The sequence below is a fragment of the Convolutriloba macropyga genome, chromosome 3 (genome assembly GCF_964194025.1).
Source record: "Convolutriloba macropyga chromosome 3, txConMacr16.3, whole genome shotgun sequence".
NCBI classification, from domain to species: Eukaryota; Metazoa; Xenacoelomorpha; order Acoela; family Convolutidae; genus Convolutriloba; species Convolutriloba macropyga.
In genome coordinates this window covers 49,667,705-49,693,826 of record NC_134470.1, presented here as the reverse complement: position 1 = coordinate 49,693,826, position 26,122 = coordinate 49,667,705, and the positions used below count along the sequence as shown (strand labels likewise).

Sequence of the window (26,122 nt, the reverse complement as noted above, 5' to 3'; positions counted from 1 at the left end):
TCGCAGCGAGACCTCACTAATTAGAGCGGTCTCAAAAACGTCGCAAACCGTATATGTAGCTGCCTATTTCGACAACTCAATCACAAAGGAGTGAGGAAGGTATAATGGTAAAAACCCGACAAAAAAAATACAGTTGCCGTATGGTCCATTGTTAATAATTCAGATTACCGGAAAATAGTCGCGATAGACACTTGTGGCCTTCCATTAAACAACTAAAACATGAGATAGACAGATTGACCACCAGTCCTTCAATAGACCACTACAATTTTGAGTCAGAGTCGGAGTGTCATTTTTACGAGACACTTACGCTCCATAAGGAAAATGCCCTGAAAAAACTTGAAGCATGATGGGCTCATATGGCACGGAAAACTCATCACAGAAGTATTTCACAAGGATTAGCAAATGCATTTTGTCAAAGTCGGGGGTGATTTACAACGGAATAAGAATAGATCCGAAAAGTCACATGCATGTACCACCTGGATTGAACACCAGGTATGTACCTGATACTCGATCGCTAAGAACTTTTCGAAATCGGGCTCAAATTAGACGGGACTAGAAACGTTAGTTAGCAGACAGGATAAGCTAACCCATGTTAAAAAAGCAGCTTCCTATGTGCTCTCAAAAAAAAGTTATTAGAGAACGAGCGTCAGGCCTACCTCATTTTTCGGGGGTACGGTACTTGAAATCCAGAATTCTGACCAAAGTATAGATGGCATCGGGACGGGACATAGCTCATTCAATTGCCCGTAAAATAAGCTTTAAAACTATATATATCACATTGTCTTTGGACCAGTATTTCGCGAATTAAAGACCAGGGAGCTATGAGTCCCCCAACATTAGGACCGATAATAATAAAAATAATAATTATAATATAGACTTTAGAGTAAACCCAGGGGTTCTTTAGACCCATATCAATTCAATCAGTCACAGTTTGAGTAGTTTTCTGTACAGAACAAGGACCAATAGGACATCCACATCTGATATGCCAAGTGCAAGAAGTCAGTTCGTTGTAGTATTCCAGAAAATATTCCCAGTAGATGTCTGATAGTCGGGTTTTCAGAGTTTCTGTGTCGTGAAATAAGTCAATACTGGTACTAAGCAGGTTTTGCAAGGGTTGATGCCCTATACCAAAAGTCCGCCTTTGCCGAGTCTTGAGATTTTCATTTGCATTAATTTTGAGAGTTTTAGTAGACGACCTGGGGTACAAATATGAGGTACAAAATATAAAAAGGACCGTGTACACCATCCGGCAACGATGGATGTGGATCGGAACATAAGGGACAATGAGTAGCACTTAGCCGGATGCTGCACTTGAAGCTGTCCCCTGCAGACAGTGTAAAGACGGCCCAGTCACAAAAATAAATGCGATCTAGTACTCATCGAAAGAATCCAAAAAAGTGCGACGAAATGGATAATAGGTTCTTCTCTCACATATAAGGAGCGTTTAATCAAACTGAAAATTCTACCTCTGTCTTTTTACTTCGAACTTCACAGCTTATTACTACTATGTGATCTCATAAACAATAAATACAACATTGCCATAGAAAAGTTTATACATTTCAACAACAATAATCGGACGAGACAAGGCGCGAAATGTGAAATCAAACTTACGAAAAAACGATTATTCAAAAGCGACAAAAATTTCTGGTCGAGAACAGCCTATCTCTATAATATTGTCAACCAACAGACAGACCTTACCGACAACAAAAATATAAAATATCGGATCAGCGACATTTATTGGAAATTCTTTTTTAGAAGTTTTAACGAAATTGACATGTGCACTTGGAGAATTTGCTGCCTGTGCAAAAATTGTAACCCCATTTCGAAAATATCTCATTTATAACGATCAACAAGGGTGCTTCAACCCGTGCATTGCAGAAGCCTGAACTACTACTACTACTACTACTACTACTACTACTACTACTACTACTACTACTACTACTACTACTACTACTACTACTACTACTACTACTACTACTACTACTACTACTACTACTATAGGTCCCGAACGAGCATTAGGACCTATGAGGTACCTCATGCTCGTTCGCTAATAACTTTTTGAAATCGAAATTAAATTTGACCGGAGTAGTAACGCTAGTTAGCACACATAATAAGCTAACTCATATTAAAAAATGAGCTTCCTAGGTGCACTCAAAAAAAAGTTATTAGAGTACGAGCACCAGGCCTACCTCACTTTTCGGGGTACGGTACTTGAAATCCAGAATTCTGACTAAAGTATGAATCGGATCGGGACGGGACATAGCTCATTCAAGTGCCCGTGAAATAAGCTTGTAAACTATATATATAACATCGTATTTGGACCAGTATTTCGCGAATTAAAGACCAGGGAGCTATGTGTCCCCCGACATTAGGACCCATGAGGTACCTCATGCTCGTTCGCTAATAACTTTTTGAAATCGATATCAAATTTGACCGGAGTAGTAACGCTAGTTAGCACACATTATAAGCTAACTCATATTAAAAAATGAGCCTCCTAGGTGCACTCAAAAAAAAGTTATTAGAGTACGGGCACCAGGCCTACCTCACTTTTCGGGGTACGGTACTTGAAATGCAGAATTCTGACTAAAGTATGAATCGGATCGGGACGGGACATAGCTCATTCAAGTGCCCGTGAAATAAGCTTGTAAACTATATATATAACATCGTATTTGGACCAGTATTTCGCGAATTAAAGACCAGGGAGCTATGTGTCCCCCGACATTAGGACCCATGAGGTACCCCATGCTCGTTCGCTAATAACTTTTTGAAATCGATATCAAATTTGACCGGAGTAGTAACGCTAGTTAGCACACATTATAAGCTAACTCATATTAAAAAATGAGCCTCCTAGGTGCACTCAAAAAAAAAGTTATTAGAGTACGAGCACCAGGTACACCTCACTTTTCGGGGGTACGGTACTTGAAATCCAGAATTCTGACTAAAGTATGAATCGAATCGGGACGGGACATAGCTCATTCAATTTCCCGTGAAATAAGCTTTAAAACTATATATATAAAATCGTATTTGGACCAGTATTTTGCGAATTAAAGACCAGGGAGCTATGGGTCCCCCGACATTAGGACCTATGAGGTACCTCATGCTCGTTCGCTAATAACTTCTTGAAGTCGAAATCAAATTTGACCGGAGTAGTAACGCTAGTTAGCACGCATTATAAGCTAACTCATTAAAAAAAGAGCCTCCTAGGTGCACTCAAAAAAAGTTATTAGAGTACGAGCACCAGGTACACCTCACTTTTCGGGGGTACGGTACTTGAAATCCAGAATTCTGACCAAAGTACGAATCGGATCGGGACGGGACATAATTCATTCAATTGCCCGTGAAATAAGCTTTAAAACTATATATATGACATCTAATTTGGACCAGTATTTACCGCGATTTAAAGACCAGGGAGCTATGACCCCCCCGACCACAATTTTATAACTCATTTCGCTTATGACCCATATTATAACCTATTTTATAACCTATATTATAACCGGGTTATAAACAGTGATATAAACAGTGATATAAAGAGTTATAGTTGGCTAATTATAACTAGTTTTACTAGCACTAACAGAGGGCAACATTGGTTCTTGAGTAAGTTTGTATTGTGGGACATCTCTCGGCGCTTGTTCGGGCAGATTTGTAGGATTTTGAGCCATAATAGGGTCCACTGGGTGCCGCACCACGGGACCTCGGGCTATCATGGGAACCCTCACAGTAGCACCCCTTTTGACAAATTTGCCTCGGTTAAAGTTCGACATTTGGCTGATCTGAAAAGTACATAAATTTGGTGATTTCGGCTATTTTAGGGGCTGAAACGGCTGAAAAATGGCTCAAAACGGCCCAAAACACCTGAAAAACCCTCAATGGACCCTCCCGGGGGGCTAATAATCACCCAATAATCAATTTGGTATGCCCCCGGCATCGTTTTCTAGCACCCCGGGAAAGTGGCCAAAAAGTAATGTCAAAATCGTGGCACGTTGCGAAATTTTTTTGAATTCGAAAATTTCACTCGAATTTTTTTGAAAAGTTGGGTTTGACTTGGGAATCAACTTGCAAGTGTTACCCAAGTCTTGGCCAAGACTTGTCAGACTTGTAAGACTTTTTTAAGACTTGCCCAGTACTGGAAAACGAAATAAGACTTGGATTTAGACTTGCCTAGTACTGATATAGACTTGGAGTTCGGTACGGGATGAGATAGGGTGCCACTAGAGGACAAACTTTGTAAAACAATTTTAGTAGCCTCCGAAACTGGAACATTATTAGTGTGCAAACTTTTCACATTCAGCGTCATAATTTATTCGTTGGTTTCGCGTTCAATATCTTGAATTGTCTCTGTTTCTATTAAACCTGACATCACAATGTCAGCTCCAGAAAATTTTTCCATAAAATGGTGACAACAATTTGTTTACGTTGTGGTATGGACTTCTTGGTTTTGAAGGAACCGGGTACAATGGAGTGTAAACGGTGTGAAAGAACCAGGCACAATTTCTTACAAAGGAGCTCGAATTCCGCGGTTCTAGAATAAAAGAAACACTTTTTTTTAGGTAGAAACGTAAAATAAAATGAATTTACTTGAATTTCGCTCAAGTTACACGGCAAATGACGCCTAGCAAAATAAGCAGCCTTCAGAAAAACATTAACCCTCTTGTTGCTTCATTATAATTTGATGTGGAATTTGTGCTGGTATCTTTAGGTGAAAATGTGGTCACATTTAGCTTCTATTATCTTTTTTATTCCCAATTAACATATAGTTGTCTAAATTCTCAAAAGATTAGCTATTATTTGTAAGCAATGGGTTGTGCCAAACTTTGCATGCATAAATCATAACTTCTCTGCAGAATTGCGATCTCCTAACCAAAAACCTCCCGGAGGACAAGCATGAAAGTGCAGGCGTGGATCCACCCTTTCTCCAAATTGACCAGAAAGAGGAGGGGACAGTTCACGTGAAGTGGGTGAACAAACCTCTCCAGAATCAGAAAAATGCAGTCAGTCGGAAGATGAGCACGTTTGAAGGGCCTCCTGAGAAACACAAGATTGTGAAACCTGAAGATATTGTGTTGAAGTTGACTGGATACGAGCTGTTTGTCACAGGGACTAATTTTGCACCTGAGTGTGGAGCTAAGATGAGGTGAGCTGATCAGTTCTACAAATCTTTATGATTGTCTTGAGGCTTTATGAAGTTCCCGTTAGGTGAAAAAGTGAAACACAATCTCTGCCTTCTGAACGAACTTTTTTTGTCTCAGAGCTTTAGAGAGTTGAAAGTCTTAGAGTTACCCAGGTCGAGGTGTGCGTTAATGATCAGACAATTAAAAACGCACAAGGGGGGGGGTAAATTGCGTTTTTGATTACATGGACGAGCGTCATAATAAAGTCTGCCTACATGAACGAGCTTCCTAGTCAAAGTCTGCCTAAATTCTGATCATTAACGAGCTAAATTCTGATCATTAACGAGCTAAATTCTGATCATTAGCGAGCAAAAGTATGTATAAAATGGCAATAACATTGTCGGAAAATTATCTCAAGTCTGTTTAAAAAAACCGACTTTGTTGAGATTTTTACAGTATGTTCTGGGTGTGTTTCCCTCCTCCTTTCTCATCTGGGCTGGGGCCGGCTACGGCGGAGTTACAAACAAACAACTACAGGAGATTTTGAGCAGAGCATTCGTTAAAAAAAAACCGGGCTCAAACTCTATCTCCAAACAAAATAAAACAAATTAATAAATTAATAAATTAATAAACGAATTAAAACAAAAAATCCAGATAGAACAAAAATCCCTTCTCAAAAATCCGAATATATCAGTCGTCAATTGTCAATACTTCCTCTTAATTTACAATTCCCAAAGAAATCTTTGGTTCTTAAAATTTGTTTCGTAATTAAAAACTAAGTTTATAACCAGACTTTGGAATTCTTTCTTACTGAAAAAAATTATAAACGAGCAGAAATTTTTAAACGCGGTAAAAACGAGCAAAGAGTTTTAAAACGAGGTAAAAACGAGCACATTTTCTAAAAACGAGCTAAAGTCTGTTCATGGCTGACTATGGTCTGGATGGGTCTGATCATGGCAACAATAAAAACGAGTCAAAAACGAGCACGTATGAAAAACGAGCTAAAGTCTGATCATGGCAGATTATCGTCTGGATGGGTCTGATCATGACCGATTTTAGTCTGGATGGGTCTGATCATTAACGCACACCTCGACCTGGGTAGAGTTTTCTCTCTTGTTTAGGTACACAATTTTCTTCTGAATACACGGAAACTTAAAAACGTAACAATTTGGGTTTCGGCAATATTCGACAATTGTTCTTCAATTATGTATTCGTCAAAAGATTCAACTAATGAAATAATGATGAAAGTGATCCGATTACATGAAAATTTATTGTTAAACAATTGAAATAACATAGGGTAAAAGTGTGATTTGTTGCAGTGACTCGTACGTGGACGACAGCAACCAGCTGGAGATCTTTCAACACATGTGGGAGTTTCCAGGGGATGAGAACTCAACGACACTCGATTGTCTAAGTGCAGGAGACAAGTACAAGTAAATAAACAAAAAGAATATTATAAACATAGCATCAGACAAACGGAACATGAAATGGCGCTCGTAAGACGGTAAAAATCTACGTAACGACTGATTAATAACACAGTCTCCAAGCTCTAGGTGGGCATACTAGAATCATTTGTGACATCACATCGATTCAGATCAAAACAAATTTCCCAGCACAATACTGGAAGATCAAAATTATCGTTTCCTTAAGAAGAACAATTGGAGGTCGAAAATAAAATAAGGTAAATTTAAAATGTTCTTGTGATGGCTTCGAAGAAACATCAAGAAACTTAGAGGTTTCCTCTATTAAAATTTCAAAGAACAACAGAACAACTTGCATGTCGAACTCTATTGTTGTATCGATAAAAAACGGTCACAAAACTGAACTTGAATCATATTCTAATTTTGTCTTGGTGCTATCTTCATCTTATTGGTCCATCAATCATGTGTTAGAAAAAAAAATTCCTTGAGCTATGGAAATGTGATTTCAACATCCAACTGGTGAACTCGATTATACCAAGTACCGAAACAAAAATCAGGTCACGGACTCTGAACTAAAATCTTTTCGCATGTCATTCATGTAAAACATTTTTTGCTAATTTAAATTTTTTCTGTATATTTTCGCATAGGTAAGTACTATTAACACGAAATAAATTTAGTATATTTTCAGATCCGATTTTATTTTAAATTTCAACATTTTGAAATCTTTTGAGAAGAAGCACGCAATTGTGATTTTGAAAAAATCAAATCAGCGGCCAACTTTGAAGCGTAGTTGGTAAAAATAATGTCATTGTAGGGTTTTGGGTTTTCGCAAGCGGAATAAAAAGCGTTTTTATCTAAGTAGAAAATTTCGTTTCTCAAAACGAGAGAATAACAAGAATGTTATTTCAGAGTAGAAATTGGAGATTTACAGGTGACATCTGATTACCAGATCAAGATTGTGATTTGATTTTGGGGATGAAAAAAGGCTCAAAAATCAGCTGTATAAATACACATTATCAGTTCGAGAAAGTCAAGATACTAATCTTAGCACCATTATTTAACTTGGGGCTCGCAAGGGTTACCCAACATGGTTGGCGTCTGCAAATTTCCGAGAAACCAGTCATAGGGGGGTAAAATAGATGGTATGCATTTACACTTTTCTCAGAATTTCTTCACATTTCCGGTGGTATCATAATCATTCAATACATGCTAGGAAAATTTTTCATCAAATAATCTCACTCTATTATAAGTTATCTAGATTCACCAATTTGAACCGAATATTGATGCTAAGCACCAATTCTTGACGATTCATTTATATAAATTCTGTGATAAAAATTAATTTGCTCTTGTCTTGCTAATCTAGTAAGTTAAACTTTCTTTCTAATTCTCACTAACTTCAAGACTATAGTTTGATCGATATAATAACACCCCCACTCAAACTTGAGCTGATTGCGTAGAGTCTGTTCCCATGCAAACACTTCTGAATGTTTCCACCTTCGAAACGGGTAAGGGTTTTGTGAAGATGCCATTTTGTCAGTAGGACCGTAATGAATTGAAATAGTCCAATCACCCGTCTTGTCCCGAATGTAGTGGAATTTTATTTCAATTGACAATTGTGCACAATTTGATGCATTCTGGTCGTCTTCTCCAATTGATATTGGATGTTTCGCTAGGATGCCGAATTCCTCCAGAAGTTGTTTCAGATACAATTCTTCTTTAACTGCTGCTGCCATGCCCTGATATTCGGCTTCTGATGACAAAATAGCAACTGTGGCCTGCTTCTTGTCACCCCAGCTGAGTGCTGCGTCACATCCGTTTAGCTTGAAGTAGTAGCCTGCCGTTGGTTTTCTGTCGTTCACGTCACCAGACCAGTCTGCATCACTTTCCCCCACTAAGTCATAACTAGCTTTTTTTTGTGTTTTAAACGTTTTGAACATTGAAGATATCGCAAAAGTCGCACATCCAGTGTTGATTGGTAGGTGCCTTCAAGTGTCTTGAAAGAATGTTGACTGTGAACATGATGTCTGGCCTTGTCTGTTGGGCCCGATACAGAAGTGATCCAACCAAGCTTCTGTAGATCCTCTGGTCCACCTCTTTGTCTCCGTTCAGTTCTGACTGAATTTTCAGATTCAGATCAGCCGGAGTTCATGAGGGTTTGCATTGATCCACTTGAAACCGCTTAAGATTTGTGTCTATGTAGCGTTCTTGGTCGACTGTGACTTTGCCTTCTTCTTGTCTGATCGTTTGATTGTTAGAAACAGAAACCCGTGTCATCTCCCTGTGTCTTCCAGGTGAAATGGTGCCTCCGGTGTTTTTTTTTAACATTGGAAATCATTGTCATGCTTCTTGATGCTTCTAGAGTATCGTCAAGCCAGACCAAGATGAAACATTGACCCTCTGTCTATGGTCTTGCGAACAAACAATGGTTATTCCTGCTTCTGGTGAACCCTTGTCTCAGTAGGAAATTTACCAGTTCATTATACCAGTTGATAATTGCCTGTTTCAAACCAAGAATTGATTTATTCGGTCGACATACTAATTTTCTCTATCTGAACCTTGTTTTACAAACTCTTGTGGCTGTTCCAGATACAGTTCTTCTTCTATTTTTGAGTGCCGGAAAACCGTCTTGACATCAAACTGGTGCATCACATGGCCCTACTTCGCTGAAAATTGAATTGGAATCCTGAATGTCTCTGGCTTAAGGGTAGGTGAAAAAGTCTCAAAGTATTCCAGTCCTTCCACCTGTTTGATGCCCTTTGCCACATATCGTGCTTTGTATTTGTCCACTTGACCACTGGGTTCCAATTTCACTTTGTAGCCCCATTTGCCAGGAACGAGGTCCCTGTCTTTTGGGTGGTCTCACTAGGTTCCAAGTCTCGTTTTCTTGGAGTGCCTTGACCTCGTTCTTCATTGCCCGCTGCCACTGGTCTCAATCGTCACATTGCTTGGCTTCGTAGACTGTTTTGGGTTTCACATAGTCACCCACAGTCACAAAAAGATGGGTCCTGACTTCTCCAAAAAATTGCAGAACATTCCTTGCTCGTGTCCCTCTTCTCGGCTCGGCTCTACACTCTCAACGAAGCCAACTGTCTCTGAATGTGAAACGAAATCCTCTACGTCACTGTCTTCTAGCGACTCCGATTTTCTGAGACTCCCTCTTATTGCAGTAGATTCTTCGTCTAGTGCTGCTTCCTAAACATCCGAGGCATCTTGTCTCAGTGTCGTAACTTGAGTGTTCACGCTCTCTGTGTCATTCCACTCCTCCTTTATTGCAGTAAATGTGTACTGCTTCTCTTCGTTGCCATCGTCTTGATTACCATCATCTGAGCGCCAAATCCCCAGTTGCTGTGACTCCTCATCTAGAATTTTGGGCGTCTCTGCGTTGACAGGGATTGAGCCCACTTTGGACTCCTTGATGATCACATCTCGGACTGCCAACACCTTGCGTGTGTTGCGTATGTACACCCGGTATCCGTTGTTTCCTTCAGTGTAGTCCACAAACCTTCATTCCATTGCTTTGGCTTCCAGTGCCTAGGGTTCATGAAGACTGTACAACCAAAAATAGATAATTTACTAATTGAAAACTTAGGTTTGATACCTCGCATCATTGGTGGGCTTTTTTCATCTCCTCGTCTCAAAATCAAGTTCCTGATGCTTTTTGCGTGGAAAATGGCTGCTCCTCACATCATGTTGGGAAGACCGGAGTCAATGAGCAAGCAACTTGCCAACTCCAGCAGTGTCCTGTTGCGCCTCTCTGCTGACACATTCTGTTGTGGCGTCTCTGGTATGGTCTTCTCCTGTAGAATGCCTGCATCTAAACAGTACATCATAAAATGCTCTGAGAGAAACTCCTTCACATTGTCTTGTCTCAGCTTCTTGGGCGTCACCACACTGAAAACAAACTTCTTCAGGCTGGCCATTGCTTCACTCCTTGACTTAAGCAAGTCCACAAACACAAACTTTATGTACTGGTCTGCAAACCCCAAAAATGACTCTACTATGAAGGTCCCATCACGTCCGTGAACAACTTTTCCAGCTTCTCTTTTGCTTGGGTCTCTGCCACTCTTGGTACTGGAGTCTTTGCGATCTTTGCCAATGCGCACACATTGTATATATCATCGACATCCACCACTGTCTCTGGTGCATTCCCGACCAAATCCGCTTGATTCAAATAACCCAATCGTCTGTGCCACTTCCTTGCACTGTCAAGTTTCACGTAAGTTTCACTCATCTTGAATTCCAAAACGCGGCAGGGTAAGTAAAACAAAATATTTTCTATTGTTGCTTTTAACCGAGTTCCCTTCTGAAGTTTCATGCAGCTGTTTCCTCTCTAGAAAAAGAAGCTATTTCCCCACTCCGTGCATCTTGAGACTGATAAGAGGTTTGAAGAATAGTCCGGCACACACAAAACATTTTGGAATTCCCCTTTGGAGTTCACATTGGAATTCCCCTTTGTTTGAGTGTATGCTGATCCTCACACAGCCTCTGCCCACCACTCTGGAAGCCTCATCGTTGTGATTTCTGACGACTGATTGAATGGGAACAAAGTCCAGGGACGCGTCGATGTTCGTCATTATGTGATCTGTACAACCACTGTCCAAAAGCATGCCTGCTCTCTTCCACTGGGTAAGAGCTGCCCAGTGTTACTCGTCTGGTGAAGCCAATATTAGACTCATTGCCACAGACTCATGTTTGCCTCCATCTCTTTGTCTCCTGCATGCCCTGTCTGGGTGACCTTTCTCACAACACTTGCTGCATTGCGCTGTTTCCTTCCTCCTGCAGTCCTTGGCAAAGTGTCCAGAGAACCCACACACAAAGCAGTTCCTTTCCTTGGTTCCCCTGTTCAAGTCACGCTTCAATGCAGTGCCACTGAACCATTTTGTCCCTTGTGTCTCTGTGCTCTTCTCTCATGGAAGCTCTGCAGCCTTTTCATCAACTTTGTGAAGTTCGTTGCTGGGTTACAGCTTTCCTGTATATCAAAACTTTCATACCTCATTGGCAGACCATTGAGGACGAAGTCGTTGACTTGAGTCTCTGAGGCTGCTTCCCCTGCTTCTTGTAGCCTTGTAAGCAACTCCTGTTCTCTGATGAAGAAGCTATCCAAATCTTCAGCATCCTCGAGTTGCAGTTGAGCAAGCTGTGCCACCGAAGTCATCACTGTCGGCGTCTCCACACTCTGAAATATCTCTTGCAAAAGCTTCCAAGCGTTTGCTCGATTTCCAATGCCCCTCATCTCCCACACAGTCATGTCTCATAAGCATGCGGGTTGTTGCATCTAGCTAGATGGCACCACACATTGTTCCGTTTCTCCTTGATGTCTGCTAGTTTATTCTCATATGCGTCCTTCAGCAACTTGTGGTTCTTCTTCTCATCATTGCTCGCCCCATTGGCTAGTGGTTTAGAATCATTGGGTTGCCCTGTGTCCCAAGTAGTGTTTTATAAATTCTCTTCGCCTTCACCCTTGCCACAAATCTTGTGCTGCAGATTGGAACGTCCTGTGCCTTGCCTGTGTAGGTCAGCAGCTTCACTGTCTGTTGATCCATCGCAGTTTGAGCAGACAAAACGGTTGAGAAAAAGAAGTACTAAAGAGAAAAGCATTATGACTGTCAACAACAAAATATTTTTGTTTTAGAAATTATTTTTATGACTTAGAAAACTGCGTGGCCCATAACCTGGTGGGTATGGGTTTTCGCAAGCGGACTAAAAAGCGTTTTAACTAAGTAGAAAATTAAATTCTCAAATAGAGAGAATAACAAGAGATTTACAGGAGAGATCTGATTATTAGATCAAGATGGTGATTTGATTTTCGGGGTGAAAAAAAGGATCAAAAATCATCTGTATATTTATACCCATTATAAGTGCGAGAAAGTCAAGATACAAACCTAATATTAGCACCATGATTTACAGTGGGGGTCGCAAGGGTTACCCAACATGGTTGGTGTCTGCAAATTTCCCAGAAAGCAGTCATAGGGGTACCATAGATGGTATGCATTTACACTTTTCTAAGAATTCGTTCACATTTCCGGTGGTATCATAATCATTCAATACAAGTTGGGAATATTTTAGATCAAAAACTCTCACTCTAATATTAGCTATCTAGAATCACCAATTTGAACCGAATATTGATTCTAAGCACCATTTCTCGACGATTCATTTACATAAATTCTGTGATCAAAATCAATTTCCTCTTGTCGGGCTAATCTGGTAAGTTAACTTTCGTTCTAATTCTCACTAAGTTCAAGACCATGGCTTGATCAATACTCTAACATTCATCTGAGGATTGGGGGACCCTGAAGCAAAGTTGAGACTATCAGAAGTTATTAAGGCCAAACCAGCATGTTGGATACCGAAATACTGAAATGACCCGGGCTTGAAAATCAGAAGTAAAGAAAAGCCTTTTAAAAGCTCGTCATCAGGTAAGAGAACTTTAATGTGAAAAACGAAGTTGGGTACAACATCAAAAAGACCTTTCGAATAGTAAGCGCAGCAAATTTTTGTCTAACAAAAAGCTACAGTATGTGCACTAAATTTGGAGGTAAGCCAAATTCTAGTAGACGCTTTCCAGTGCTTAGTGAAACAAATGCAACATCTGTAAAAATGAGGGACACTTTTTCAAAAAATTATTGGAAGAGAACCCCAGACAAATTCAAGTAAGCATGAAAAAGCAAAAAAACTATTGTGACGAAGAAAATAATTCCTGGGAGCAAGCATCTCCAGGAGCAGAAATGGGAATGTTCTATGCAAACGAACAACTCTTCTAAATATCTGTGACGAAGGAATATATCTCAATAAATATCTGTAAAATAGAAAGGCAGCTAGAAACAGGTGTGGATAGCATAGTGAGTTCGTCTAAACTTTGGACTTAGCTTGGTAAACTTTAGCATGATGGTATTATATGAAATGTGAAAGCTTATGGTCATAAATTAACGGTTCTGAGATCACGTATACGTGGAAAGGAGGAAAAGAAGCACATCCGTGAATAACTAGCCGTTGTGCAGTATGACAAAGAGTTTAGATTTCTTCGAAAGGACCTACTCAATCACGGTGTAAACAGCATTTCAACGGTACACTTGCCTGCTGTGATGAAATACAAAGCCCACGTGAAGCTGATATCAGGTTCAAAGCCAATGGTCTGCAAGTCAGAAAAATTCCCCTAACTTTTCAAGTAAATAACACAGAGAAACTATAACAGATGGTCAGATAGGACATGTTTGAACCGGTAAAACCAGGAGGAGTCATCAATGCATTTCCAGTGGGGTGAAGAGTGAAGTAATGAGACTTTGTGTGAATTTGAAAAAAAAATCACTGGCAAGGTCATGAATGAGGACTACCCATTACCAGACATGATGAAGATCTTCCAGAATCTAGAGAGCCTCATACTTTAGCCAAAAAAGATCTCTCAGAAGCCTACTACCAAACCAAATTTGACAAAATGGGAAAAAACATATGCACAATCAACTCATATCATGGACTGTTCAAGATGTGCTGACTACCTCAGGGATTCAAAAACTCCTCTTCAATCCTCCAGAATTGCATAGAATCAACACACATAGGAATCAAAGTTATGGTGATCTTTCAAGACGATGTGTTGGTCTATGGAATTACCAGGGAGTGTTATCGACAAGAGAATGCTTGCTGTCATGAGTCAGCTACTTGAGAGAACATTCACCATTAATGAGAAAAATTTTAGAGCTCAAGTTCAGTCAGTGGCGTCAGTTTTTTGGGATAATCTATTTCAAAGGAGCTAATAGCACAAGATCCCAAACATGTTGGAAAACAAAAACGTGAAAAAACACCAAATAACAACAAAAAACTCAAATCGCTTCTTGGGCTAGCAAACCCACATAAACAACCATACATTTTGCAAAACGAAGCAAGAGTTACTTATAACGCTTTTGAAAACTCATTGGTGGGGTTCTGACACCAGAAAGTCTTCCATTCATTTAAGTATCGAAAAATTTGACAACAGCAGAGTAAAACTACTCCAAAATAGAGCTAGTCTGGCGGTCACAAGATTGAAGTAATCACCTCATGGAAAAAAGTTTACCCTACAGACGGACCACAAGCCACGCAAATATCTCATTGCACAAAACGAGATCCCGAAGACATCATCAGCTACAATGCAATATAGGCAATAGCTGTAATGGACTTCACATTTGGGTTGACGTACAAACAAGGAGTGCAGATACTTCAATCAGACGATTTGAGCAGAATGAGTTTTGATGCTGACGAATCCGACAATGATCAAGTGTGATTCGCAACCAATAACATCTACTTCGCTCAGAGTGATATGGTGACCCAAGCAGAAATCAAAAGTGAACTTGAGGCAAATAGACTCTACCAGGACATAAAGATAAGAAGCAAAAGCGGCAAAGAGAAACAACGTTTAGAGGCGGAAAAAGGATTTGAACATCAAAAAAGGCATTGGCTATACGCATGGGAATCATCTTCAGAGGTGCTGTTCTTTTCTTTCCACCCAAACTACGACACATGGTTTTAGCAAAAGTCGATGACACATCTGGAAAGAATGCAACTGAGACATCAATCAATTTCAGCATAATGTCCTGGCATTACCTAAGACGTTCATTATTTTGTTAGTAAATGTAGGAATTCACAAATGAACAGGCCTAGCCTGGGAAAAGTAATCTGAACTTCGCCAGAAGCCAATGTTCAAGATTGTTTCTTCATGGACTGCGGTTATAATAAGGAACGAGGTAACATCCTAGTATTTGTTGACGCATGCTCCGACAGGATAGAAGCTTTCCCAGCGGGAAAGAGAACATCAGAAACAGTCAAATTATATGATAGTAAAGCTCTGCAAGATTCGGAATACCCATGAACTTAGTATCTAAACATGGTCCTGAGTTTGTAAGTGACAATCTTAAACTTTGGTAGCATAATGCTAGCATACCCATGCCCTCATATTTGATAGCATTTTAGCTTGGAATTAACCAAGACCTTCAACTTTTTGTTAGTAAATGTAGGAATTGTCAAATGAACATGCCTAGCGAGCGAAAACAATCTCAAAGTGGACAGAAGCCAAGTCTTGGGAACGGCGTCTTATGGACTGGGTTTATATTGAGGACCAAGATGACATCCTGGTATGGTTGACGCGAATTATAACCTCATAGAAGTTTTCCTCGCGGGAAACAGAACTTTAGAAACAGTCAAATAATATCTTAGTAAAACTCGGAACCCCCTGCAAGATTCGGAACCCACATGACATTAGTAACTAATAATGGTCCTGAGATTTTAGGTGGCAATCTTAAACAGTGGTTCCAATCACTGGGAGTTAAGAAAATGGAATCCATCGTCTATCATCCAAGGGCTAATGGATTAGCTGAAAATGATAATTCATCGCAACACCTTAAAGACAAGTGCAAAACTCCAATTGAACTTCTATTGTGACACGGAGTAAGACTACCAGCAATTGCAATTTTCGGTTCATGCGAACCCATTCTATTCAAGGCCAATGAAAAAATGAAGACAATTCTTGTAACCTTCATCATTAGATAGGGCTTGAACACCTCTTTCATACAACTTGAAAACTCAAATCTGACTATTCCAGTGAGCGACAACTAAATTGCGAGACTAGACGAGGTCAATCTGAAAATTGAACCATCAATTGAACCACATCTCAACCAAAACCACACATTTTCAGAACCCAGATCTGGGACTTTAGTTTAAAGACAATGCTTCTGCGCCATCAACTGCAGAGCAACGACGGCACCAATCATCAGAGCTTTCACGAACATCAACAAGAAACTGAAAACAATCCGACAGATTTGGAGAACCTATACCCACAAACTTTCTTAAAAAGGAAAGAAGGTGTGATGGTTTCAAACAGACAACAACAAACTTAGGAAATTTCTCTAATAAAGTTTCAAAGAAGAACTTACCCGATGAACTCCTTTGTTGTGTCGATAAATAATAGCCACAAAGCTGAACTTGAATCAAATTCTAATTTTGTCTTGGCGCTATCATAATCTTATTGACCCACCAATCACATGTAAGAAATAAAATTTCTTGGGAACATGATTGCAACCTCCAACAGATGAACTCGATTATATCAAGATCATAGTTGGTTCTCATGAAAAAAACCGAAATAAAATCAGGTCCGGGACTCTGAACTAAAATCTTTTTGCAGGTCAATCGTGTAAAATATTTTTTAACTAATCTATATTACCTCTGTATAGTTTTCCATAGGTAAGTGCTATGAATACTAATTTTTGTATGTTTTTAGATCCAATTTTACTATAAACTTCAACTTATTGAATTATTTTGACCCGTTTCATTGACCACGAAAAGCCTCATTCGTAAGGTTACTGGAAATTGACTATGCTCACGAGTTTGAATTTCTGAAATCAATGCAAAATAAATCTAGGTTAATCATGACAATCGTAGAGCACTTACAGAGCAATTTATATTAACATGAACACATAATTTCCGAATTTGCACTGAACTGAATGTTTCCGTTATTCAAGGTAACAACGACCGACTCATCACTGACGTAAAAAGTAAAATGACACGTGATTTTAGCAATGATTCGAAACAAAGGTTTCTAACTTACTGATTTCATTTAATTGTAGGTAGGTTTTAATACTCAGATTTTTTTGTAGTGAAGACGGGGTTTTGGCAACATGGCGCCCAACGTCGGTCGACAAGTTGTCAATCGAAGATTGGAAGCATACCTACCGTTAAAAACTGGAAACAAAATTGCCAGCACCGCATTCATTTAATTCACAAACAATTCACACTCAAAATAAAAAAAATATATAATCCAATTTCTGATTCTTAAACTCATTGTCTCTGACTCTCTTGAGGTAATACGTGGCTTTCCCTAATCATTGTTGCTGTTTTTTTATTGCATTAACATTCTGTTCAATTTCAATCTGTGCTTTGTGGTATTTGAAGGTGCCATCACCTCACACTTGTCTAGTTTCTGTAACATGAGGTATCACAGCTGTGTTACAGGCAAAAGCTAACGTAATAAAGAGGAGAGCAAATGTAATTTATAAAATGTTGTTGTTTTTGTAACAAATCTAACGCAATACTCAGTGGGAACTCACCATAAGCATACAGTAGTTTAATAACAAGCTGTAAAAATCGTGGCTCCATTGAGTCACACCTTATTGATTTTTGAGATTTATTATTTCAAGCAATTACAAAACAAAAAAACCGCTTAATTTTAGGTAGGAAATGAACCACCACCGAAAAAAAAACCCACGGAAATAAACTCCCATTTTAAAAATTGAATTTTGATCGCGATAATTTGTTTCATTTGTGATAGTTTCATACCAAGTCCCACGGGCCGCTGAGGCATGGCCAAACGCGCTAAATGCGCAGCTCTTTAATAGTAAAGTGGGGGTTTATTTCTTATCTAAAATGAACTGGTCCTTTTTCTGTGGTTTTTTCCGCACCCGTTTTGCCTTACAATCTTGATTTTTGACAATGGAATTATGCATTACATCTCTTAAAATTTTAATTCAGACGTTTCATCCATAAATTTGTGTCAGAATGGATTTTGTAGAGAAAACTACAAAGGGAAGGTTGGATTTGAATGAATTCTTCCTTTTTGTCTGCTAATGATCAAACTCTACTAGTTTATTGACTTAAGACGAAATGAAAAGATGTTCTGTTTCGCATATGCAAAAACTTGCTCAATTTAATTCTAGCTGCTCTAGCCGTTCGTGATCTCACTTCCACCGATTACCAATCCAAACCAAAATATCAATAGATTCCAATGTTTCATTTTCTCAGCTTCATATTTGTAATGGTTTTTCCAGGTTTCGGGTAGTAGCTGTGTATGAAGTGACAGCGAACGAGGAAGTATTTAATGAGAGAGTGAAGTCAGTCAACAAGTTCTTCATAACAATCGGGAGACCAGCTAAACCCGACATCCGAATCAGTGACTTAGATCCACTGCAGGTGAGCTACTCCTATTATTAAGCACAGTTTTCAAATATTACCACAATAGTTCTTAAAATTACACTTTTAAAATACAGTCTTTCAACGCTTATTAAGAGGAGAACTAAAGGTGAATAAAACTTTTTTACACTCTTTACACTCTTTTCCCCGTTATATTCGGGGAAAATCCTCGACCCGGGATTACGCGCCAAATGTCCAAGTTGCTATCCACGATCAAAAATGGTCACTTCAATTGTGAACATCAGTTACGGAAAAGCATGAATTTTGTCACTTGTCACTCGTATTCACGGATAAACGTAACGCACGCCTACGATTTTTAGCATTCTGTGAGCCTAAAACCTTTGCTATAATTTAATTAGTAAATACTTGAGAGCCAATTCAGAGAGTTGGTTTTTTTGAGCAGTGATATGGTTAGTTGCAATACTGCTAATTGTTTCTTCATCTACAGTTAGTGTTGCGACTGATTTTCTGAAATTAATCGCAGGTAGGCTTTCTTTCATTTCGATCTAATGGACATGTTAATAACTATCGCGGTTAATAACCGTGGGCGACAGTGATGGGTTGGACTATTGTGACGAGGAGCGTGGATCTTAAAACATGGTCGTGAAAAACAGTGACAAAGTAAATTTTTTCTTGTAAATTTTTTCGAGTAAATTTTTTTGAGCAAATAGACTTTTGCCTGGGCTCACTTTTTTCTTTTCACAGGCCAAAGGCAGTGATCAGCAGAATCATCTTAAATCAAGGAAAAAATGCGAGAAGAAAATAGACTAGGGGAGAGCAATGAAGGCAGTAACTATCTTCGGTATATATAAACACGGCGATAAATCCCAACATTCGCATAAGATCCGAGCCAAGGTGTCAACGCTAAAAAAACGCATAACTATGCAATATTGGCGGTGAATGCGTGGAATTTCTGTAAGATCGACGCTTGAGGCGTTCAAAAGAGAATAATACCGTTTCTAGGCGCAGATCCTACAAAAGTTTGCATTGAATTTAGCGTTGATCTCAAAGTTTCTTAGCGTAAGCCTTACATAATTTGGTGTTGAACTTAGCGTCGATTTTACATATTTTTTTTGTTGAATTTAGCGTTGATCTTAAATAAATTTGTGTTTTTTTCTAAGCGTAGAACTTACGTATTTTTTTTTTAAATTAGCGTTGCTCATGCATAATTTTGCCTTTCTAATCATATATCTTACATAATTTTGGCTTTCCTAAGCTTAGACCTTTCATAAAATAAACGCTTAAATTCAAGCTTTTGTTTTACATATTATAGCGTTTACTTTAGGGTTCATCTTACATAAATTCAACGTTTTAATTTTACTCTAAGAAAAAATTAAGAAGAAAATTACCTGCCTAACAAAAATTTAGAATGTGTCTTTTGCTTAGGTGGCTGGCGGGGGTTAAGTAGGTCGCTTGGAGAGGGGGGTAACCTAATCTTTTACTTAGGGGGGTAGCGTAAATAAGACGTTTTTAAATTTTTAAATAATTTTTCTTAGCATAAGACATCGTTGAATTTATGTAAGATCAACGCATAGTTAAACGCTAAAATCTGTAGGATTAAAACTTTACTTTAGGCATTCATATTAAGTAAGGTTTGCCCCCGGAAACGTCAAATTTTTTAGAAGATCTCCGCTTAAGGTATCATGGTGCAGTAGTAGAAGACGCGATAAGCATGCAGCAGAAGAGTGATTGGAGTCTCACAGATGCCAGAGTAACGCGTAGAAATGCTAAATTTATGTAATATTTACGCTTAAAAATTTAAAAATATGTAAGATCTACGCTAAGAAACGCAAAATTACGTAAGATGATCGGTAACTAGCGTTGACAATTTAGAAAATTTACCGCTTTTTCCTTACATAGTTTAGAAGTCGTTGAATTTAGAGGCGAAAGTTCAACGCATTCGGCACAAAATTGTTCAACGCATTCGGCATTTATGGCAAAGTTATAATTTTACCAATCTTTTAAAACTTTTTTGAATTATGAAGTCAATGGTCCATAATATGAAAGTTCTAAGATTAAAACTTTTGGTCAACCCGGGTATGTAGGAAAATTGCGGTGAATTTTTTACTTATCAACGCTAGTTGCCGCTTAACATATTTTTTTGGCAAAGTTCGTCGGCCCGCGGATCATGCAATATTGATTTATCGTCAACATCAATCTGAAAGATGGGTGCGACTCGATCTAATTTTATTGGTGCCTGATCACTAATCGAAAACCGGCAAATTTTCAAATAATTTTCAAACATTTTAGGTTATATGCTAAAGAAGTGATAACTAGGGTCAGTTATTATTCAGGTGATGTTGACGTGGTCTTTAATTGAGACTCACCCAAAGGTATCAATCGGTGGCTACTTGGTGTCTCTTGACGATGGTGACCGCACTCTGGAAGTTGGACCAGATGTCCGATTCCCTGCCATCAGCGACCTCACTCCCAGTTAATGAAGCTCATTTATGCTCATTGGAGGAATCTAATAACGTGTAGATGGATGAATCAATGACCGTTGGACGTGTTTAAAGCTTTCGGACTATTAAGCTTCCGAAAAATAATTGTGATAGACAATCTTAATTGGAATTTCTGTACTTTATCAAAGTTTGCGTCGACATATTTTTGTCATCCAATAAACAACAAAATCGCAAACAAAACTTCAAAATAGCCACGTCGATATTTAAAAATTAATTATTCAATCGATTTAGAGTAACGATTTGTAAAAAAAGGGTTTAAACAGTAATTAATTTTTAATTAACAAAAAATGATCTTTAAATAATGAAAAAAATACTCGCATTTCACCCACAACAGTTTCCAAAAATAAAATTGCTTAATATTGAGCGAGAGCGTGTATCAATTAGACTTAATAACTGGTGATCCTATTTTAAGATTCTCTTCATGAAGTGAGGGTGAAAGTGTTGTCCCATCATAGCAGTGGAGACAGTGACTTCTCTGACCCTATTTTCGTCAGGGTTCCAGAAAGACCTGCGAAACCAGTACTAGAGCTGCAGCCAATCGTAGATGTCGGAAAGATCACGTGAGAAATAATTAAAATTATTGTTTTTTAAAAAAATCTACCTGATTATGATCCAATGTTTGAAAAATGATACCGCCAAGGTAATTGTTCGAACAGAACTCAGGTATAGACTGAAATCGTCTCTGATCAGACCGTCCCAGACACGTGACCTCACCTCTCATCAGACCGACCCAGACTAAATTGGCATCTGATCAGACAGACTATCGTGCGCCGAAAAAGCAGTGAGTGCTTGAAGTGCCCTCGAAAGCCTCCTCTGACCAGATTATCGTGCGCTCGAAAGTTATTCCTGATCAGACAATTGAGCGCTCAAATCCTCCTCTGATCAGACTAAAGTGCTCTCGAAACCTCTTCTGATCACACTAATATACGTGTATACCTAGTGACAAGCTGATGACAAGAATTTATTCACTCCATGCGTTGATTGGAACGGTTTAAGAGTTAGTGTAAGACAAATAGCGCGGGCGGCCGATGTGGAATCAATGTTTTACAAGTGGGAGATCCTGAACAATACAGATGCTGCTAAAAATTAATGAAGCAGTGCAAAGATATAAAAAAGGTATTGCAACATTTTAGGAGCAAAAGATTCATATCTTGGGCGAACCACGCTCTCAAGCGATGTTGTTTTTCTTAATGAAGAAAAATGTTCTGTCCTCGAAAAAAAAATCCACAACAATTTTTACATGGACGATTAAATTAAGTCAGCAAAAACAACAAAAGAGGCAATCGGAGTCTTCAATGGGCTCCCACATATTCTCTCAAAACAAAAATTTGAGCTCAGGAAATGAAGGAGCTGTAACAATGCAGTCAACGCAACAAAAAGGAAAGACTTGAAACCATTGACAAATTTCATACATTTTAATGTCGAGCTCATTAGAGAACGATCATCCGCACCTTGGCTCCAACGGAATATTACCGACAGTCGCCTTCGATTTTGCAGAAGTACTAACAAAGAAATTTAGATTCTCCTAACAAAAAAGTTGAGTCTCCCATTAAAGGGTCTCAAGGAAGATCCTGTCTCTGTTATCTTCGGTTGTTGACTTTTTGGTTTTTTGCTCCAAACAGTTTTTTCATGACTCAAATCTAAACTAATAAGTGTCACCATTGAGGCAATGAACTTGAGCCTAGTGTATAGGCTGAATATTTAAAGTTGAAACAATTACTTCTTTTTTTCACTACATCAAGCAGTGATAAAATATTTCAAAAAAGTGAAGTTCACTACTTTGCAGATTCCTCTGAGGATACGTTGCGTGAAGTGGTTTATATAAAGGAAGTGGCTTCCCGTACAAAAGAAGACTCCGTTTGTTGAGCGTTTTTTTATTGGAATACCCATTGGCACTGAGGAGATATCTTTCGATAACACCAAACGAATTACAAGAAGCAGTCTTGGCACTGATTTTTAAAGAACATATAATCAGGGAACGTGAAAAGAAGGTCCCTAATTGTAGTTTCCTGTGACGTTCAACTAGGTTACTGCAGTGGATACACAGATCCTATTGCAAACAACAAGCGATTGGAGCCAATCGGGTGCCTGAGTTTTTGTTAACAACTGATGTTTCACAGTAGAAACATTTGAGCAATATCTAAAAATCCAGCGGATTTTAGGAAGTTAGAAATTTCTGTTTCGAAGCTTAAGAGAAACCGGCGCCTCATTGGTCTGGCCTGGATGAACAAATCTGAAAAAAAAATGCCTGAGCAAATTGAAAAATTTGCCTTCAGATGAGGAGAACACACCAGCATCAGTTTTTTTAAAGCAGTCTGAATAAAAGAAGCCATTTGCTCAGAGGGAACAACTTAAAAATTTCAAGAGTTTAGTATGTACAAATTAATATGGTATATTCAGCAAGTGTTGAACAAAGCGAAACCAGAATCACTTGGCATTGAAGATAAAAAGAATGAAGAACAAGAAAGATTGAATTACCGCAGCTGAAACAGTTTCCCGATTATCTGAAATATGTAAAAAATAAAACGAGTTTGGGAAATTTTGCAAGTTTTTACGTTTCCAACCATTCATTGACTGAATAGGAAATTTTCGTTTTACTGGCAGGATAAGCAAAAATCAACTGGACTTAAATGCAAATTATCCAAGTGTGATACATGGGAAAACCACGTTGTCGAACTATTATTGCCCAACAAGACTAAGAACAATTTCATAAGCGGACTGAACAAGCGAGAAACCTTGTTCAGCAACAAATGTGGATTACCGGTTTAGCGATTGTCTTGCGTTCATTTAAGAACAATTGTGTCACTTATCGAAAGTTCGGAGCACAGGCAATGACTCCAGTGATGGCCGAGCTACCTATAGACAGACTTGTTGCGTCAACGTTTTTGCAATTGTTGAATTAGATCACTGTGGCTCCTATAAGAAAAAAACTAGACGCAGAAGTGGAAAGCAATGGTTCTGTTCTTTCAATGGCACAGCAATACGAGCCCCGCCCTGGATATCAAAATTGTACCAATATTGGATATTGAAAATTTTCTTGACGCAAATATGCTGTTCACAGACTGAAAAGGCAAAATGCTCATCTTAATTAGTGGAAACGCACGAATTTCGCTGGTGCAGTCCGGGAATTCACGGAAGATGTTGAAGCATGGAACAAGGAAATGATCGTTGAGCGAGGATCGTTTGGTTCAACAAAGGATCAGCTTGAAGTACAACCAATCCGTGGCACTTCAATTTGGTTGCGTGTGGATGGAATTGGTCAGAATTTGCAGGAAAGCATTTTTTGAAGTTTTTGTCGAACCGATCTATTACAGAAGATGTTCTTTCAACCACAAGGCGTCTTCTTGTTAGGCAGAATGAGTTATTTGGTCACAGAAAGTTCCTTCGACAACCACAAATTTCTTCCAGTCTCATCTGGTCAAGATTCAGATTGAACTATCTGCCAACATTAAAACGATGGGTAAACGGAGAAATCTGAATGCACTCAAAAAATTTGAAAACGGTGGTCTTGTTTGGTTGGTTCACGACAAAATTGCTCGAGTTACATAAAGTATTGAGGGTTCTGGCGTCTATCTACAGCTGTAGTCACGGAAACAAAAGTTTAAAAAATTTGAATAAAAACAAAGGGAATAGAAAACACTTGAGCTGGAAGTAAAAATTTATTGTGTCTTGCCCTAAAAATATTATTGAACACTATATTGTTACTGGCTCTCGTACTGAATGAGCATTAAATTTTTCCTTAGCGTTGAAGTTTTTGTTAATGCGTGTTGTCCCCGAAGTACTTGAGCTGCAACTCAGCTGCGAAGTACTTGAGCTGCAAATCAAACAGTCAAATCCAAATTGATTTTAGTTTTTTTTATTTTGCTTAAACAGTTTCTAGACATATATATTTTTCTGTTCAAGTTGTTTCGCTATTGGATTGAGCTGGTATACAATGAGATCCCGTATTGAATAATCTGTAGCAAGCCCAGTCTAATTTGATCCTGAAAAAAAAGTTTTTAGCATACATTTTTAAAAGAATTTTTAATGCGCTGCTAAAAATATAGCTGATATACATTCACCAAAGAGAACTGCACAAATACAATATCTGGACAGATTTGGAACCACTTAAACGAACATGTTGGTTAAACGTTCGTTTTCTTTGTCATATGTGAGATAGCAGCTCTTAGTTTTTCACTCACATCTTTTATCAGCCTATTTGATCATTCATATCAACTAACACCAAAAGATTTTAACTTTCTTGATATTTTTAAACGACCAAGGGTGAAAAGTTTGAAGTGTCAAGGAAGGTTACACTAGAATCATTTGCCTGAGAATATATGTTTGTAGTTTAAACCAAACCCAAATAACGCAATTTCGTCGATCGTTCTTTCTTTGTCATTTCGGCTTCGATTAACTTAATGGGTTCAATTGGAAAGTTACATCAAAAAACAGCCTCAAGATTAAAAATATTTACCAAATGTTTAGTCTTTACTCAATCTCGTTTATATCAGAAGGCAACTTGAAACTTTGCTTTGAACTAAAACTGATGCCACTTTGCTTCAATTTATGGCCTTCTGTTAACTAAAACTGCACTTATCTGGAGTTTTTCCGGTTTTAGTGTTTAGATAATGGGCGTCCTCAACGCCTGGAATCCCGACTGACATTTTCTTGCAACATAACGGAAGCCAAATACATTGTTTTGATCGCGTTTTGACGAAAGCGTAAGAAGTTGAGGGTTTAAAGCCTTTTTTGAAAGTTTAAGCGAAGGTGTCGAAAAACGCAAGGATCGAAGGTTGTTAATGGCTAGTATCTCTAGCTTTATATTTTTATTGTTTATAAGCCTTAATTGTTTATCTAAGAAATGAAATTGTAATTAGATGTAACAAGCTAAAAATGACACGTGGTAATATTATTTTTTACGCTACATAATTTGGCTAAAGTTGGGTTTTTAGCTCAATTTCAAGAAAAAATTCTGATATTTTATTAAAGCAATTTTGTTCCAGTCTCTTTTTGCGAGTTTCACTCTTTGAGATGGCAGATTGAAAATCAAGAAGCTGCCTCAAGCAAAAAATTTTTAATTCTCTTCTATCCAGTTCAGACCTTTTTGCGGTGAAAACTTCATGGAAGATTGCTTCTCTAATCTCTTAAGGCCAAACCCCATTTGATAGTCCTGTATGGCCCCAATACATTTTGTTTTCGCTATGGTAATCGGTGAACATCT

General features: G+C 38.5%; 1 protein-coding gene across 3 annotated transcripts in view; it reads left to right on the top strand.

Annotated features, from left to right (window-relative positions):
- Nucleotides 1–26,122, top strand: part of LOC142336253 (uncharacterized) — a 372,851-nt gene that overhangs the window by 28,437 nt on the left and 318,292 nt on the right. For all 3 annotated transcript variants that reach the window (XM_075384943.1, XM_075384942.1, XM_075384941.1), the window contains exons 3-7: nt 4,842–5,131; nt 6,428–6,541; nt 18,316–18,457; nt 20,752–20,890; nt 21,332–21,479. In XM_075384943.1, the coding sequence (XP_075241058.1) occupies nt 4,842–5,131; nt 6,428–6,541; nt 18,316–18,457; nt 20,752–20,890; nt 21,332–21,479 (833 nt within the window). The remainder of the gene's footprint in view (nt 1–4,841; nt 5,132–6,427; nt 6,542–18,315; nt 18,458–20,751; nt 20,891–21,331; nt 21,480–26,122) is intronic.